General features: G+C 40.3%; 2 protein-coding genes across 3 annotated transcripts; one reads left to right on the top strand and one right to left on the bottom strand.

Moving 5' to 3' along the window:
• The first annotated feature begins 181 nt into the window (after positions 1-181).
• On the top strand, positions 182-8,585 carry LOC105384946 (general vesicular transport factor p115). The gene is made up of 9 exons (XM_038117000.2): positions 182-404; positions 1,777-1,911; positions 2,337-3,280; positions 3,542-3,863; positions 4,156-4,368; positions 4,841-5,021; positions 5,752-5,915; positions 6,690-6,947; positions 7,327-8,585. The coding sequence occupies exons 1-9, from the start codon at positions 327-329 to the stop codon at positions 7,420-7,422; spliced, it is 2,391 nt and encodes a 796-aa protein (XP_037972928.2). The 5' UTR covers positions 182-326; the 3' UTR covers positions 7,423-8,585.
• Positions 8,586-9,940: 1,355 nt separating this feature from the next.
• On the bottom strand, positions 9,941-15,535 carry LOC105384966 (vesicle transport through interaction with t-SNAREs homolog 1A). 2 transcript variants are annotated; one of them, XM_048626247.1, is made up of 7 exons: positions 15,304-15,535; positions 15,151-15,209; positions 12,894-13,023; positions 12,047-12,252; positions 10,926-10,979; positions 10,655-10,750; positions 9,941-10,247 (listed from the first exon to the last, which is right to left on the bottom strand). In XM_048626247.1, exons 1-6 carry the CDS (start codon positions 15,395-15,397, stop codon positions 10,655-10,657), a joined length of 639 nt encoding a protein of 212 aa, XP_048482204.1. In that variant the 5' UTR covers positions 15,398-15,535; the 3' UTR covers positions 9,941-10,247. The 2 variants fall into 2 exon arrangements, with proteins under 2 accessions (XP_048482204.1, XP_048482203.1); XM_048626246.1 differs by lacking the exon at positions 10,655-10,750 and having other exon boundaries at positions 10,830-10,979; positions 15,304-15,531.
• Positions 15,536-15,780: the final 245 nt, after the last annotated feature.

The following is a 15,780-nucleotide window of genomic DNA, read 5'->3' as shown; positions in this document are numbered from 1 at the left end:
GAAGTCATAGAGAACTTGTGTTTTTCCGAATATTTATCTGTCAAACTGTATTTTTTTCCATTTAGATACACTGTGATCAGAAAAAAATAGATGTTACTACCCGTATCGCCGATAAAAATGCTCCAAGTATGAAAACCACAGACTAGAATAATATAAATTTTTGCCAAATTGACATTGACAGCAATAACAAATGTCAAAAATTCATATCCTTGACGTGTCTGGTTCCAAAATTTTGGTTTCAATGTTGATATTTCTTTAAAAAACGTAATGTTTCACTGATATAGCTTGTGGTTTGTATTTAAGTGGACTTAGGAAACAATACTGAAATGGATTTCCTGAAAAGCGGCTTGAAGACCGTGCTGGGGGCGCCGGAGCCTGGACAACAGCCGTCTGGAGCAGACACGGTGCGTATTTATTTATAACTATTAATAGATGACCACGAATCTAGCGAACGTACTGTCTCGCTGATAGATGTAGACGCTCTTTGGTCCGCTGGACCGACGACCCTAGATAGTGGCTATGGCAGGATGAAGATAACCGAGTGCTAAATGTCGTATAAATGCCACTCCTTGATGATCATTATGTCCAGCTGTAAACCAATGCTGCCTGATGAAAATAACGAATCTAATAAATAGCCAACTAACGAATTGGTTAACATAGAACTATTTAGTAAAAGCAAAATATTTTTAAATGTCTCTAATTTACACATCTTTAAATTTTCACTGTTATAATAATTATATTCATTTTATATTAAATAAGTGCTAGGTATGTATAATGAAATAAATTACATTATAAATTAATTATTAGTTTAGGCCATTAAACATAATTACCTAAACTGGGCTCAGTTCATGCTGATGGTAATTTAAAAGCCTACTAGAGATTGCTGCAATACATTTTCATTAATTGGACCTTGATAAAAGACACCTTAAGAAAAAAATACTTGGAAATGAAGTTCTTCCCATAATGGACTGCAAAGTACTAAGCCACTTAGATAGAAAACAAACTTGGACATGCCATATAAAGAAGAAAAGAGATAAGCTAAACTAGAGATACTGGTTACTGAAGTGGTTTCTATGGAATTCAACTTTGGGGAACAGCAAGCCCATCAAATATTGAAATCCTCCAAAGATGTTTGCCTACTGTGAGAGAGGAGAAGATGTAAAAGAAAAAATATCTGGGATAACATAGGACCATTATTACAATGGTAGGGTGAAGGCAACCTGATAATGGGTGGGGTGGGTGTGCCTAAAATCCAATCATAAACAACCAAAATAACTGCTTCTTGTTCCTTTTTATTTTATTGCTGGTCTATAGCATAATGGATAACAATTTCAGTGATAAAAATTAAAACAAAATAATGGGAGATTTTCTTTTGACGTTTAAAAGTTCCAAAATCGACCAATAGATGGCATCCATCCTGTCGTTTTTTATGAGCTGCATTCTTCTGAGGGGATGGAAGATGTCATAAATGGTACAAAACTGTCTTAAACTAGTTAACACTTAATATTATGCATAATATAACAGCTTGTTATTGCATATGGTTGAATTCAGATTCATTGGGTTTTGTATTAGCTGAAAGAACTGGAATCCATGACGGCTAAAAAAACATGCAGTGCTGTTGAGTATGAAGATGAAGTTTTTCTAGCACCATCTATAATTGGTTTTTGTCTATGGTTGAGGTCTATGGTGGAAAATCTCTCATTGAGAAACAAAAGAAAAACTTGTTTTTGTGCAAAAAAAACTTCTTAACTTAGTAATTTCCTACCTTGCCACCAGGTGGAGCGCCTAGTGGAGCGCGTGAACAACTCGACGCTGCTCGAGGACCGGCGCGACGCGTGCCGTGCGCTCAAGGCCATGTCGCGCAAGTACCGCGTGGAAGTCGGCGCGCAGGGCATGCACACGCTGCAGCAGGTCAGTTGAGAATATTTATCATACATGCACAGGCACACGAAAGGATCCTACAACTCATCATACTTCTATGGCACACGAAAGGAGCCTCCACATACCTGAAAACTCTGTGGAAAAATCACCTGTTTGATATACGTGCACCTTGGGCAGTCAGAGACTGGGAAAAACCGGTCTGGCTAATTATTTCACCATGTTGACCACTCTGTGAAGTTGACAAACTCTAGTCTGGCCCTGGTGTTTGTCGTCAACATGCTTCTTGTCTTGTTCGTGACAAACACAATACCTAGACTGACCTAGACTTAAGACATAGGTACTTAGAAGTCATACCTATCTGTAATGTAAAGAAGCACAAAAGAAAAGATGCTCTGCTACATTTTTACTTAATCAGATTCACTTCGCAAATTCATAATTACACATTTCACTTCCAGTGTTTAGAACTGGACCGAGCGGACAACGAGACGATCAACTACTGCCTTGACACTCTCAACAACATCATGTCCCCGACTCAGTTCGAAGAAGAAGAAGAAAACCCCAATGTACCCATGAACATCGGAGAACAGTTCACAGAGATGTTCATAAAAAACCATCAGAATATTCAACTGGTGTTGGACCTTCTTGACGAATATGACTTCAGAGTTAGATTCTCAGCCGTACAGCTATTGACGTCGTTGTTAACCAATAGGACGAAAGATATACAAGAGATTATTCTAGTCAAGCCTATGGGGGTGTCCAAAATGATGGATCTGCTTGCTGATACGAGAGAAGTTATTCGCAATGAAACGCTTTTACTGCTAATTAAACTGACCAAAGGCAACGCGAATATACAGAAGATTGTAGCATTTGAGAACGCATTTGACAGACTATTTGAGATAGTTTCAAGTGAAGGCTACTCTGACGGCGGCATCATCGTCGAAGACTGTCTACTTCTAATGCTGAACTTACTAAAGAACAACAGCAGCAACATAAACTTCTTCAAAGAGGGCAGCTTCATACAGAAAATGCTTCCAATGTTCAACACACCGGACGAGGAAGAAGTCGGCTGGTCTCCGCAGAAAGTCTCCAACGTTCACTGCATGCTCCAAATAGTTCGAACCCTAGTTTCACCCAGCAACTCTGCGCAAATCATTTCTAGTTGCCAAAAAATCATGAAGAACTGTGGCCTTCTAGACTCCTTATGTAACATACTGATGGCTAGTGGGGTGCCGGCGGATATCCTGACGGAGACGATCAATGCGGTGGGGGAGGGGGTGCGGGGGGAGGCGGCGGCGCAGCGCGCGCTGGGGGCGGTGCTGGCGCCCTCCAACCCGCCGCGCCCCGCCATAGTGGTGCTGCTCATGTCTATGGTCAATGAGAAGCAGCCGTTCTCTTTGAGGTGAGAATTAAATATTTTACAGCATTATTGTGTTTCGCTGCTTGGCTAAGGATTCTGCCCGGATCTTCAATGCCTCAAGGACACGGTTGCCTCACAGCTTATGCCTCCGTGTCACTCATACCATACGTCTCTCAGAATTTTTTGTCTGTCTTAAATTCATACTTACGAAGAGCACACCAACATCATCTTTGCGTGCCTTGTCTACCACCATTTGTATTTTTTACCTTATGTATACCTATAATATTCAATTTCTCATTACAGATGCGCGGTGCTATACTGCTTCCAGTGCTACCTGTATCACAACGAGACCTCCCAAGCCTCCTTAGTCCAGACCTTATTGCCGTCATCCACTGACGTTTCTAGCCTGACTAGCGGGCAGTTACTCTGTGGCGGTTTATTCTCGTCTGACGTGCTGTCAAACTGGTTCTCGTCTGTGGCACTGATGCACGCGCTCATAGACAATAATGCGCAGAAGGAGCAGTTGTTGCGAGTGTTGCTAGCTACGAATATTGGGAGTTCGCCGGTCAGTTTGCTGCATCAGTGCACGGTGTTGCTGCAACAGAGCACTAAGTTGCAGTCTAAGGTGAGTGCGTTAGAATATTGTTGAATAGGCTGATAACATAAATATCATATATACACGCGCTCATTTCTTTGAATTCAACGACGACGCAATATCTGTGAAACAAAAAACACAAATACAACTTACATTTTATAAAGCAGAGATCTTTCTCTATCTGGCTGAATAAAATAAACTCATTGACCACAAAATACCTTCTTTTAACTACAAAAAATAAAAAAAAATGCAATAGCTTGTATAACAATTTGGCCTAAATTTTATCCCAAAAATCATCAATAACTACCCCTCCGCTCAACAGGTGGCGCTACTAATGCTGCTCTCCCAATGGATGTCGAACTGCCCCCCCGCAGTATCCGCCTTCCTGCGTGCGCCCGGGGCCGTCGGCTACTTAGTGACACAGACATGCTCCAATGAACATGACGAGAACGAGTACTTGTTGCAAGGAATGAGCGCGTTCTTGTTGGCCATTTGTATACATTTTAACGATGACTCGGTGGATAATTATTCTAAGGTTAGTGGTTTTCGATTGATATTGAAAATAGCCATGCCTCCGTCAGAAACTTGCAGAAGTTATGAAGTTTAGTATACGTGTCATACCTATTTACACCGTAACGTTGACTTTTGCAATTTTTATTGCCAGTGCAAACTCCACTTTAGGGTTCCCCCCCCTCTCCCGATTGTTTCATAGCATATATGACCAACTCTGCTATAGTTGTCGAAATATAATAGGCCCGTTTGGACAGCTACACAAATTAGCTATTTACTCTTAATTTACTTGATGAAATACATAAAAAGACACATAATCTGGCTTATTATTTAACGGCCGAAAGAAAAAAGAACTTTTAAAGCAACAAAAGTTGCCTTTTGTTTAGATTTTTCATTATTTAGGTTTGACACCTGCTGTCATCCCATACATTTTGGAGCTGTCCAAACGGGCCTATTTTATTTCGACGAGTATAATAAAAAACACGGTTTTCCCTCAGGACTCGCTAAAGCAACTACTAGTGAAACGCATCGGCATGGAGACGTTCTCGGCGAAGCTCAGCGAGGTGTCCCGCCACGAGGCGTACAGCCGCGCCGCCAAGCACCCGCAACTCAAGGTCAAGGCCGCGTCCGATATACTCATTGATTATGAGTTTTGCAAGCTGTTTAAGGGGCTGGAAAGTGAGTTTGGATTTCATATAAGTATTATCTTTATTCGTCTTTTACGCTGTATTGTCATTTTATAATTATGTAAGAAAATCTGATAAAACTAGCAACACTATCTGAAATGTTGACGGCAGACTTGTTTCGGGTTAAAATCCTTTTAAGCCACCCTAAATCAATTTAATCAAATCGCCATCAAGGTAGCCAACACTGGATGCGACTTCAAGCATACTAGATATTATGTGCCTTCAAACTACGCTTGACAAACTTGGAAAGCAAATTTGGCACTTCACGTCGTCATCTCCATATTCTCGGCGAAGCTCAGCGAGGTGTCCCGGCACGAGGCGTACAGCCGCGCCGCCAAGCACCCGCAACTCAAGGTCAAGGCCGCACAGGATATATTGATTGATTATGAGTTCTGCAAGCTGTTTAAGGGGTTAGAAAGTGAGTTGCTATGGTTATTTTCACAGTTTTTAGGGGCTTCTATTAATTCAGTAAGAATACAAAGTATCTTCGTATATTACTAAGAAAATGTTTTCGGTCGTTTGAAAACAAAAAAAAGAAGGTAGTAACCTTCTGGGGCATCAAATATTTCTCTATACAGTCATAACCACATAACTAATAATCGTCATAACTTTTATAGATGATACTCCTTTAGCAGCCTTCATCCTTTGAAACATACTATCGATATTTTAAACACTACGTCAATCATAACCAACTTTTTATTTTCTTCGTATCTTAATTTCAGGTGTCCTAATCCAGAGCCTCACCGTGGTCCAAACCAACGGCGACACGGAAGAGGACACGGAGTCCCTCGCGCAGTACAAGAGCCTGATCCGGCAGCAGGACGCGCGCCTGCACGAGCTGCTGCAGCAGCTGGCGGCCGAGACGCAGCGGGGGCACAAGCTGCAGGTTAATTTGTTGTTAAAAGTCTTTATTATCATAAAAAAACACAATGAACAGTTGTAAATACCAATACACCGTCAGTGGCATACAGCTGCAGGTGGGTGCCAGGGCGGGAAGTGAGGCATTACAGTCGAGCCGCCGCCGCGGGGTGGGTTACAAATCATGTACAGAACCGCCCCCTACTATGGTACAGTATCCCGGGACACGCGCTGCAGGTGGGTGTAGGGCGGAAAGTAGGGCATTACAGATGGGTTGTGGTTTACAAATAGTATACATACCACCCCCAAGTAGCTCAATGGACAAAATTTCATGTTTTTACCCTATATTTTTATTAGCTCTTAGGCAGAAAATTATGGCATTACAGTCGAGCAAACACCGGAGTCCACAAACCGTAAATATAACCACCCTCAAATGGCCCGATGGACAACATTTCATTTTTTTAACCCTATATTTTTATTAGCTATTAGGGCGGAAAATAAGGCATTACAGTTGAGCCGCCGCTGTGTTCTACACATCATGTACAGAATCAAGCCCGACTACGGTGCAGTATCAGTGGCCTAATTCTAGCTTTGATGTAAGTTTATTGTCGAAAGGATTAGAGGAAGAGAGGAGACGTAAGATGTAATATAAACATAAGTTTACCATACGTATACTGTAGTCATCTAAAGTTGTAGCAGGGTAGCAGCCATATTAAAATTTATTTAACACATTCAAGGAACAAGATGTAAGAACTCGTTTGACTGAAGCTATCATCGACATAATCATTTATACCTTCCACAGGCTGCGCTAACCGACGCGACATCAGAAAACTCCCGTCTCAAGGACGAAAACACTCTCCTCAAAGCTCAACTGTCAACCGCAGCGTCGATACAACCAGCGCCATCTGTTGACGCGAACATTCAACTAGAATACCAACAGAAAGTCTCTGCGTTGACGGATGAGGTGAACCGGCTAAATGCGGTGAATCACGCGGCGAACGAAGAGCTAGCGAGGACTAAGAAGGATCAAGACGATTTGTTGGAGCTTTTGGCTGACCAGGTGGGTTTATTACCTCTAATTTGACATTTTTGAAGCCTGTTTTATGTTGTATACTTAGATACTATATCTGTAAAACAAGTGGTTTCTATAACATAATGGGTGCAGTTAGCTTCATTTGTATATTTTGTACCATGTCAAAATCACAAACCGTCTATTATATTAATTCATGGATGGCAGTTTGTGAGTTTGACCAGGTACAAAAGTGTATAGTTACTGATGAAGCTGACCGTACATTACTGATAATGTAACCCCTTTGTTTTTGCCCCTGAACTCTACATAAGTAATCGGATTATTTAAATTTTGCAATGAAATATCCATCTCACCGCTTCTGTTTCTACGAATAATCCAAAAAGTTTAAACAATCCATATCCCATTCCAGGACTCAAAACTAAACGAGTACAAGATGCGTCTGCTCTCCCTCGGGCAGCCAGTTGAAGACGACTTGCCGACAGAAGCGGAGCAGAGCCTTGCGTAGTCTCTACTGGCCGCCAGGAGAGCGCCCAGTCTTTTGAGAACTTGTACAGGGTGGTGAGAAAAGGTTGGGTATGGTGAGAAGAAAAGGGGTGACTCAGGAGGTCAACTTTTGATCCAAGACTCTCGCTTCGTTTCTCCATAGAAATTTTGTTGATGATTTTTACTAGGGAGAGTAGGGAAAGCAAAAGTAGTTCGGAATGACCTCTGAGTCACCCCTTTTCTGCTTACTCTACCTAGTCTACCTACCACTTTGCTACACCCTGTTGAAAGTCGTCGGTTTATGTGCGGACTGCAATGAGTCCAAAGACAATTATTACTAGAGTTGCAGAAATATAGGTGTCGCTTGTGAGTTCGTTAGCCGAGGGTGACAGTGGATAGTTACGGGCTGATGATGAAGTTAAATAATAGACTAGTCCTTGCCAGGATAATGTACATGTACCTATAGTTCAACCAATTAATCAGTCAGCCCCATAAGTAGCTTTTGTAATTCATAAACCGCTTGAAATTCATTTGACAAGGCATAAAAATGTATAGCTACTTATGAATCTGACTGTACACTACCGTCTATGTATATTTTGAACGATACTGAAGAAATTTAATACTTACATTTTACTTATGTAAGTCAGTAGCAGGTGTTTAATTACATGGTCTCATAAATTCCTGTACCTGGCCGAATATAACTATTGCCACCTTGCGTTTGTTTAATGCAGTAAGAAACTTGTTTTAGGACTCGAATTGAAATGACGAAGAGACATAAAAGCGGCCTTTAACTATAATATTAGTAAACAAATAATTATGTAAATACATTTAAACGCCAAAATACTATACTTTTTCTGTGTTTCTTACCGTTATAGTTATTGTCTGAATATTTGTATGTACCACACAATGTTAAACAAATTATGTCAGAAACAGAAAAATAAGTAGGTATGCATTGATTTTCATTTCACAAAATAAGAAAGTTTTGGTACCCTACGGTTGAATGTATGTATCTAAAAGTATTATTTATGATTTTGAATGCTGAAATAAAACTCGCTATTTTCCAACAATTGTAATTTATTAAGATTAAGTTATACATAAAGAATGTTATTATTATATTGTGTTTGTTTTAATATTAAAATACATAATGTGTTTATTATTATGAAATATAGATTGTTTAAATTATAATTCTTAATTTTTATTTAAAATTTATAATAGAATGCTTACGTGAATTCGTAATTTTACGAGTACCATTGAACTAATTACTGAAAGTATGTGCAGACAAGAATACATAATCCATAAACACTCACTATTACAGGTCACTGGATAATAAACTAGAAACCCTACATAATATAATTAGAAGAATAAATAGTAGACAACTACATAATATTTCTTAAGAACTACAGTTAGAAATAGGCTTAGATATAAACAGTCTCACATCGATAAATATGGTACAAAAAGTACTTAAGTGAAGCTTAGGCCTATGTTTTAGGAAACTTTCCTGATAGTCGCGAATATTTCCTACAACTAACCGATACATTTATCTACTTATAAAAGTATAAATATTGCATAGATGACGTGTTGGTAGAATAGTATAAATGGGTAAGGTATTACATGTTGAAGCTATCTGTTAGAATAGGATACCTATTTAGTTTTAAAGGCATTGAAGGCAATAAGTTAGATATTTAAAGACTGTTGCCTATAAATATTATGTTATATTTTTAATTAATGTTGTAAGATAACACATGAGTAACTAGACATTCAGATATGGAACCTACACATATTATTATAAATGCAAAAATTTGTCGACTCAGACATATACGGTTTTCAGTCATTCCCGAAGTCTTAATTTCTTTCTACAATAGTTTACAAGCCAAATCTTACTTTTAGTAACCGTATGTATGTATGATTTGACAACGACAATATGTAAGTGCCTGTTACACAATTTCGGAATAAAGTGACGAGTCGACTACATGTCACATGCTAATTTTATGTAATCGTAACGATAAAATTGACTATTTTTTATTTGTCGGTTAGCTCTATGCGATGATTGTGTTCACCGGACCCTTATTCAGACTTTGTGGAACAAGTCATTCGTTTACACATTTATGAATATTTCATACAGATCTAACTAACAAGGAACTAAGTCACTGAGTAAACACCGATAATAATTGATAAAACATTCACCTGACCAAATCGAATACTCTGACTGAAAACGCCATTTAATATTAACACACATAATTGATTAAATATGGAATGTGATGAAAAACGTTATTATTATAATTATATAATACAACTTATACACAGTAGCACAGCTCAAGTAACGTAACAACGCCATCAATTAAATACCCACCACATTTTCCACCAACTCAAGGACTTGACAGTCCACAGTACAATACCTACATATTATATCAGTCTACAACACCGCCCAAGTCCAACAAACAATACGCAATCAGCAGCCTTATTATTTACCTTATATATCCATCATAATCACTTTGAATTTTGCGGGAGCTGACCCTTCGCTATTTCCTTGTACAATTCATTCCCATTAAGTTTTTTTTGGTTTTCCTTACATTATGTTACATTAGAGACGATAGACAAACCACCTATTAATTTCTGCTCCTCATTAGACCGCTCCCACAAAAACAAACCCGCACATTTCACACTCACCCCCTAAAATCCGAACTTGAGCTTCTTCACATAAATGAACGCCTTCAAGTACTGCTTGGCCACGTACAGGCGGAAGGCGAGGCGAAGGGCCTTGGCGCACGCGAGATACGCGTAGTAGATGCCGGCCTGCGCCAGCCGCCGGTCCCAGCTGCCCATTAGCAGCTCGAGGAGCAGGGGGGGCTGGAAGCATAGGTACAAAATTATTTAGTGCACACAAATATAAATTACAAAGAAGAGCCGTGATGGCGTTACGGATAAGGGCTCGTTTTTTCATTCAGTCAATATTATTTTAATGTGCATTGCGGGGAAGCCCTTCGGCTCGCTGAAACCAATAAGTACCTCAGAAGGTGGCCGGCAGTATACGGATGAGAAAGACGATAACGTAGTGTTTTGGCGCTCTTTGGGACACCTAGGGGTCAATTACGGGCTGATTATGATGAACGAATACGAATAGTTGAAGCCGTCAGTTGAACAGTTACCTAGGTGACGGAGTAGTAGAGCGCCGCGGTGGCGAGCCCATGAGCCGCGCCGAGCGGGACAGCTGCTCGTCAGTACAGTGTACTAGAGGGAGACAGTTGCACAGTTACCTAGGTGACGGAGTAGTAGAGCGCCGCGGTGGCGAGCAGGCCGAGCGCCACGAACACGAGCGCCAGCGCGAGCCGCGCCTGCAGCCCGCGCACCACCATCGAGTTCATGAGCCGCGCCGAGCGGGACAGCTGCTCGTCAGTACAGTGTACTAGAGGGAGACAGTTGCACAGTTACCTAGGTGACGGAGTAGTAGAGCGCCGCGGTGGCGAGCAGGCCGAGCGCCACGAACACGAGCGCCAGCGCGAGCCGCGCCTGCAGCCCGCGCACCACCATCGAGTTCATGAGCCGCGCCGAGCGGGACAGCTGCTCGTCGGTCTCGCGGAGCTGTGGGGCAGGATAACAAGTACATATAAACATATATATAGCTTTATTGTGCAATAAAAACTTACCCTGTTATTCATAAAAAAGTTATTGAACGCTGTAGCTATTGAACTGTTTTGTGAACGAACAAATAGTTATGAATAACAGGGATAGCCTAAAAGGCCCTGACTCCTAAACTAGAAGAACCCATGTAATACCTGTTTGTCAGGAGTCAGTGCCTTCCCAGAAGTTGTACAAAAGTTTTGACGCTTAAATAATTATCAGTTTATGTGCCAAATAACAAAAACAATAAGATTTTTAAACGGTAGAACAAAATTATAGTTTTGTCCCTCTCTGTCAAAGAACAAATTGTTCTCTGTCAGATAGTGACAAAACAGTTAAATAGCAAAGCATCCTATAACTTTTTTAGCAATAACGGGGTGTATTACTAACTGAATTATCAATTTCATTACTTTCTGCACTAATTGATATGGGATTTGGTCATCCTTTTCAATGAAAGTTACACGTTCTCGTGCTATAAAGTACATTTGCCGTACGAGCGGGTGCTAGGTACTTACATTCACAGGAGCTGGAAGGGTCGTTGGTTTACAAAAATACACTTACAAACGACACGTAAATAGATTTAATCAATAACCTTCCGTGGCCACTTCGCGCTCGGACACTGAGATATTTCTGTGTCTTGCTGAGGTCGTAACAGCGATTTCAGGTGCATGCTTGGGTTTAATTATAGCAAGTAAAAATCAATAACAAAACCCGGTACTATCTTGAAATACTTTGGAAGATACTTGGTACCTATACCATCCACATCTTCACTCTAAGGCACATCATAATACCTAGGTAGGTAATTATAAGATATCGCAAGCAAAATTTATATTAATATACTTATACATATTAACAAATATAAGCCGTGGAAATAAATAATCAAATTCAAAATGAATGTTAGGACAGTCAGCAACACTTATAGCTAATTTGAGATCCTCTTCTTCGATCCTCACCCGTCACACGCTAAGAAAAAGAACAGAAACATGTACTTAGATGCTAAGAACAACTATAAGTAAACCAATCCTCACCCGTCCCCTCGCCCGCTGTACGGTCTCTCGCTGCCCGCTGAGGTCCCGCAGCACTTCAGCCCCCACGCGCTCCGTCTCCAATAGAACTCGGTACCCGTCCGTCAAAGAACGACCCGTGCGCTCCAGACGCTCCGAGTTGTCGAGTAGTTGTTGTCGAGGCGACGACGGGCCCCAGTCCTCGTAGGACATGTCTTCGTCTATGTTGTCTGTGGGGTGGAGGAGATGGTTTAGTATATAGGCGAATTGTGTAGCTTGTGTGTAAGTATTACATACAAGTGGAGGTGCAGGGCAGACGCAAGGCCATGCGGTACCTATGTTTAATAAAATTCGCACGGGTCTGACTGAATATTTCGGCTTGTTTTTTTTGTAAATAAAGCCAGGCATATGTATAGCCACTGCTGGCGGCGGCACCCGCTAAGGAAAGGGTGTGCTTGGCTACTCCGTTGGTGCCGTAGTGGATGACAAAGACATCGTGATTCTAATCGCAACTGTGCGGCTAAACATGGATCGGTCTAGAAATGTATTTTTATGCTACGGTTTCGTCTAACTTAAGAACGACTTATGGAATATGTAATATATACAGTAAAAACAACAACTAAGCATGCAAAATTAACTTTTTATACAACATCAATTTTGTACCTCAGAACCAGCCAGTCAATACACCGTCGTGATTTATTTATCTACGCATCATCCAAGGCGCGTTATACGCGATAAAATCTTGTTTCAATCACACGTAAACTGTATCCCACTATCACAATACCCTACAACCCAAGCGGCGGGGCAACAATGGTCTTCCGTCTATTTTATCAACCACTTGTTACTCTAGAACAGAATATTGATGACTCACAGGCGGCGCTGTTGCTGAGCACCTTCCGGAACTCCTCGCGCACGCGCAGTAGCTCCGCGCGGAAGGCGGCGGTGCGCCCCCCCGACCCCGCCCCCGCCGCTCCCCGCGACTCCAGCTCCAGTTGCTCGAGCTGTCAGGGGGGATGCACACGTTTAGGAGATTGAGATGAGGAGGGGTTGTTTACACTATGTCGGAAAATTACGTTCAAAGCTGCGCCATAGAGTAAATAACCGCCGGCGTCGTGGACGGGGCCTTAGGGCACACGGGCCACTCGCCACAGCCACAAAACGACGCCACTAGCACCTCGGCTGCGCTAAGCTGAGTTTAAGTAACTCGATTTTTTCGACAAGTCTTTTTTAGGGTTCCGTAGCCAAAATGGCAAAAACGGAACCCTTATAGTTTCGTCATGTCCGTCTGTCCGTCTGTCACAGCCGATTTACTCGGAAACTATAAGTACTACAGTGATGAAATTTGATGGGAATATGTGTTGTATGAACCGCTACAAAAATATGACACTAAATAGTAAAAAAAAGAATTGGGGGTGGGGCCCCCCATACATGTAACTGAGGGATGAAATTTTTTTTTTCGATGTACATACCCGTGTGGGGTATCAATGGAAAGGTCTTTTAAAATGATATAAAGTTTTCTAAAAAACATTTTTCTTAAAGTGAACGGTTTTTGAGATATCAGCTCTCAAAGTCGTAAAAAGTATGTCCCCCCCCCTCTATTTTTATAACTACGGGGTATAAAATTCTAAAAAAAATAGAGGTGATGCATGCTAATTAACTCTTTCAACGATTTTTGGTTTGATCAAAGTATCTCTTATAGTTTTTGAGATAGGTTGATTTAACTGTAATTTTGCTGCTACGGAACCCTTTGTGCGCGAGCCCGACTCGCACTTGGCCGGTTTTTTATTGCTGAAATACGTAGGTATCATGCCATACACATAAAAAACGAGTTTCTTTATTTTATTTATTTTATATTGCACAATTTACAATAGTAATAATGAACAATCAGGTGGACTTAATGCTAAAAGCATTTTCTGCCAGTCAACCTGCAGGAGCTACAAAGACCTAAAAGTATAGGTCTGCAAATATTGTTTTGGATTTAGCTTAGAGCAGCCAAGCATATTGCAATAGTTTCATACATTGCTATACCGAAGGTCCCGGGTTTGATTCCCGGCTGGGGCAGATATTTGTTTAAAGACAGATATTTGTACTCGGGTCTTGGGTGTTGATATTTTTGGGTGTTGTATTTAGTATGTATCTATCTATGTATTTGTGTAGATATATATATTTTTAGTTTTCTTTGCTAAAATCGTCTTAAGTTCTTTTTTTTTGCACTCCCATACAATTTTACTCCCTGTTCCTCCTGCAGGTTGACTGGTAGAAAATGCTTTTAGCATTAAGTCCACCTGATTGTACATAATTACTTTTGTATACTGTGCAATGAAGAATAAATAAATAAATATATGAGCTGTCCCACACCCATAACACAAGTTCTGCCTAGCTTGGGGTTGGATGGCTGTGTGTCCCCCACATATTTATTTATACAAAGTTGCCGCACATGGATGACAAATATAGGTAATAATTAGTTTTATAGCTGTGGTGTGTGGCTTGAATACTGGTGGTGGTGGTGGTGGCTGGCGTGAATGCTTGGAGTTATTTATATTTTCTATAATTATTAAAAACAAATAAATCAACATACTGAAATTATATAAAAGTATTCTATTTTTGTTTATGTTCATCTTGGTTAGGTATGCATTGTATTTTATATTTCCATTTAAAGAAAGTGTGAAATAGTTAATTTACCTTCAGAAAAAACAACATGGAAAAATACATTACAACACAAAGTAGGTATGCAACTTATAAAATAGCAGCTGAAATTTCTGCCAGATTGATTCTCTATTTATCAAAAATGGTTATTGATGTGACTTGCTTATATTAAAAAATTACATAACTACATTTCAAATATTTTAATAGAGCTCTAGTGAGCAAAATAGCTCAACAAGCTGTGAAATGTTTAGATTGTAAGATTTTTTTTTAATAGTTAGAATCGATTTTTGGAAATATAAATGAAAATTGTGGCTATTACATAATTGGAGTAGGATGGATTATTGAGAGACCTACAAAATAGGGCGAGAAAGCATGAATTTGACATATTGATATTGTTACTTTATCGGCGAAAGCTATATTTACGATACCTTTTCATAAACACAATGATTAAATAAGGTTCATGTATCAAATCAAAAACTTACCAAATCATTTGCTTCTTCGAAGTTAGCTTGTATTTCCTTGCTAAGCTGCTCACGAATGTCTGAAATAATTTAACAGTTTTAAACAGTGTAAGTACCTATATACACAAATGGGGAAGAATGTGCACCATTGACCTATTAGTTCGGCACACTTACCTTCATTGCCAACTTTAAGCCGACCAATTTTTGAAGTTATTTCAGCTGTTAGAACGGCATATTGCTGCTCATATGATTGAATTAATGTAGCCATTATAAGGATTACATCAGATCTGCCTCCTTCCCAATAACCCAATTATTACCAATCGATAAATTAGTATTTTTAGAAAATAAACACTAAATTCATCGCAAGTATTTTGACAGATTGCGCGATTCACGTCTTCACGATTGTGTTTTCTGCTTGACAGCTCGACTTGACAGTTGACACGATTCATTCATATGCCATTATCTCTGAAGTTTGCGACATGTCTACACGGCATGGTACAAACAACATGTGGGCCGTTTACCTGAGGCTTTCTTGTTAAGCTGCGTACAGACCGGGCCAACGAACGCCCAAAGAACGCCAACGGTTATCCCAACGATGGATATTTATCATACATAATACAGGGCAGATTGCAGCAACGAAGGTCAACGAAA

Source organism: Plutella xylostella, chromosome 3 (assembly GCF_932276165.1).
Source record: "Plutella xylostella chromosome 3, ilPluXylo3.1, whole genome shotgun sequence".
Lineage (NCBI taxonomy): Eukaryota > Metazoa > Arthropoda > Insecta > Lepidoptera > Plutellidae > Plutella > Plutella xylostella.
This window is presented reverse-complemented; position numbering and strand designations above follow the sequence as displayed.

Bases quoted from the DNA above. Each gene is read 5' to 3' on its own strand.
- LOC105384966 (XM_048626247.1), bottom strand. From the start codon at position 15,397: ATGGCTACATTAATTCAATCATATGAGCAGCAATATGCCGTTCTAACA. The intron at 12,253-12,893 runs GTGAGTCATCAA...TCCACCCCACAG, and splicing joins GCTCAGCAACAGCGCCGCCT to ACAACATAGACGAAGACATG. The intron at 10,980-12,046 runs GTGAGGATTGGT...CCTGCCCCACAG, and splicing joins TACAGCGGGCGAGGGGACGG to CTCCGCGAGACCGACGAGCA.
- LOC105384946 (XM_038117000.2), top strand. From the start codon at position 327: ATGGATTTCCTGAAAAGCGGCTTGAAGACCGTGCTGGGGGCGCCGGAG. The intron at 405-1,776 runs GTGCGTATTTAT...CCTTGCCACCAG, and splicing joins AGCCGTCTGGAGCAGACACG to GTGGAGCGCCTAGTGGAGCG. The intron at 5,916-6,689 runs GTTAATTTGTTG...TACCTTCCACAG, and splicing joins AGCGGGGGCACAAGCTGCAG to GCTGCGCTAACCGACGCGAC.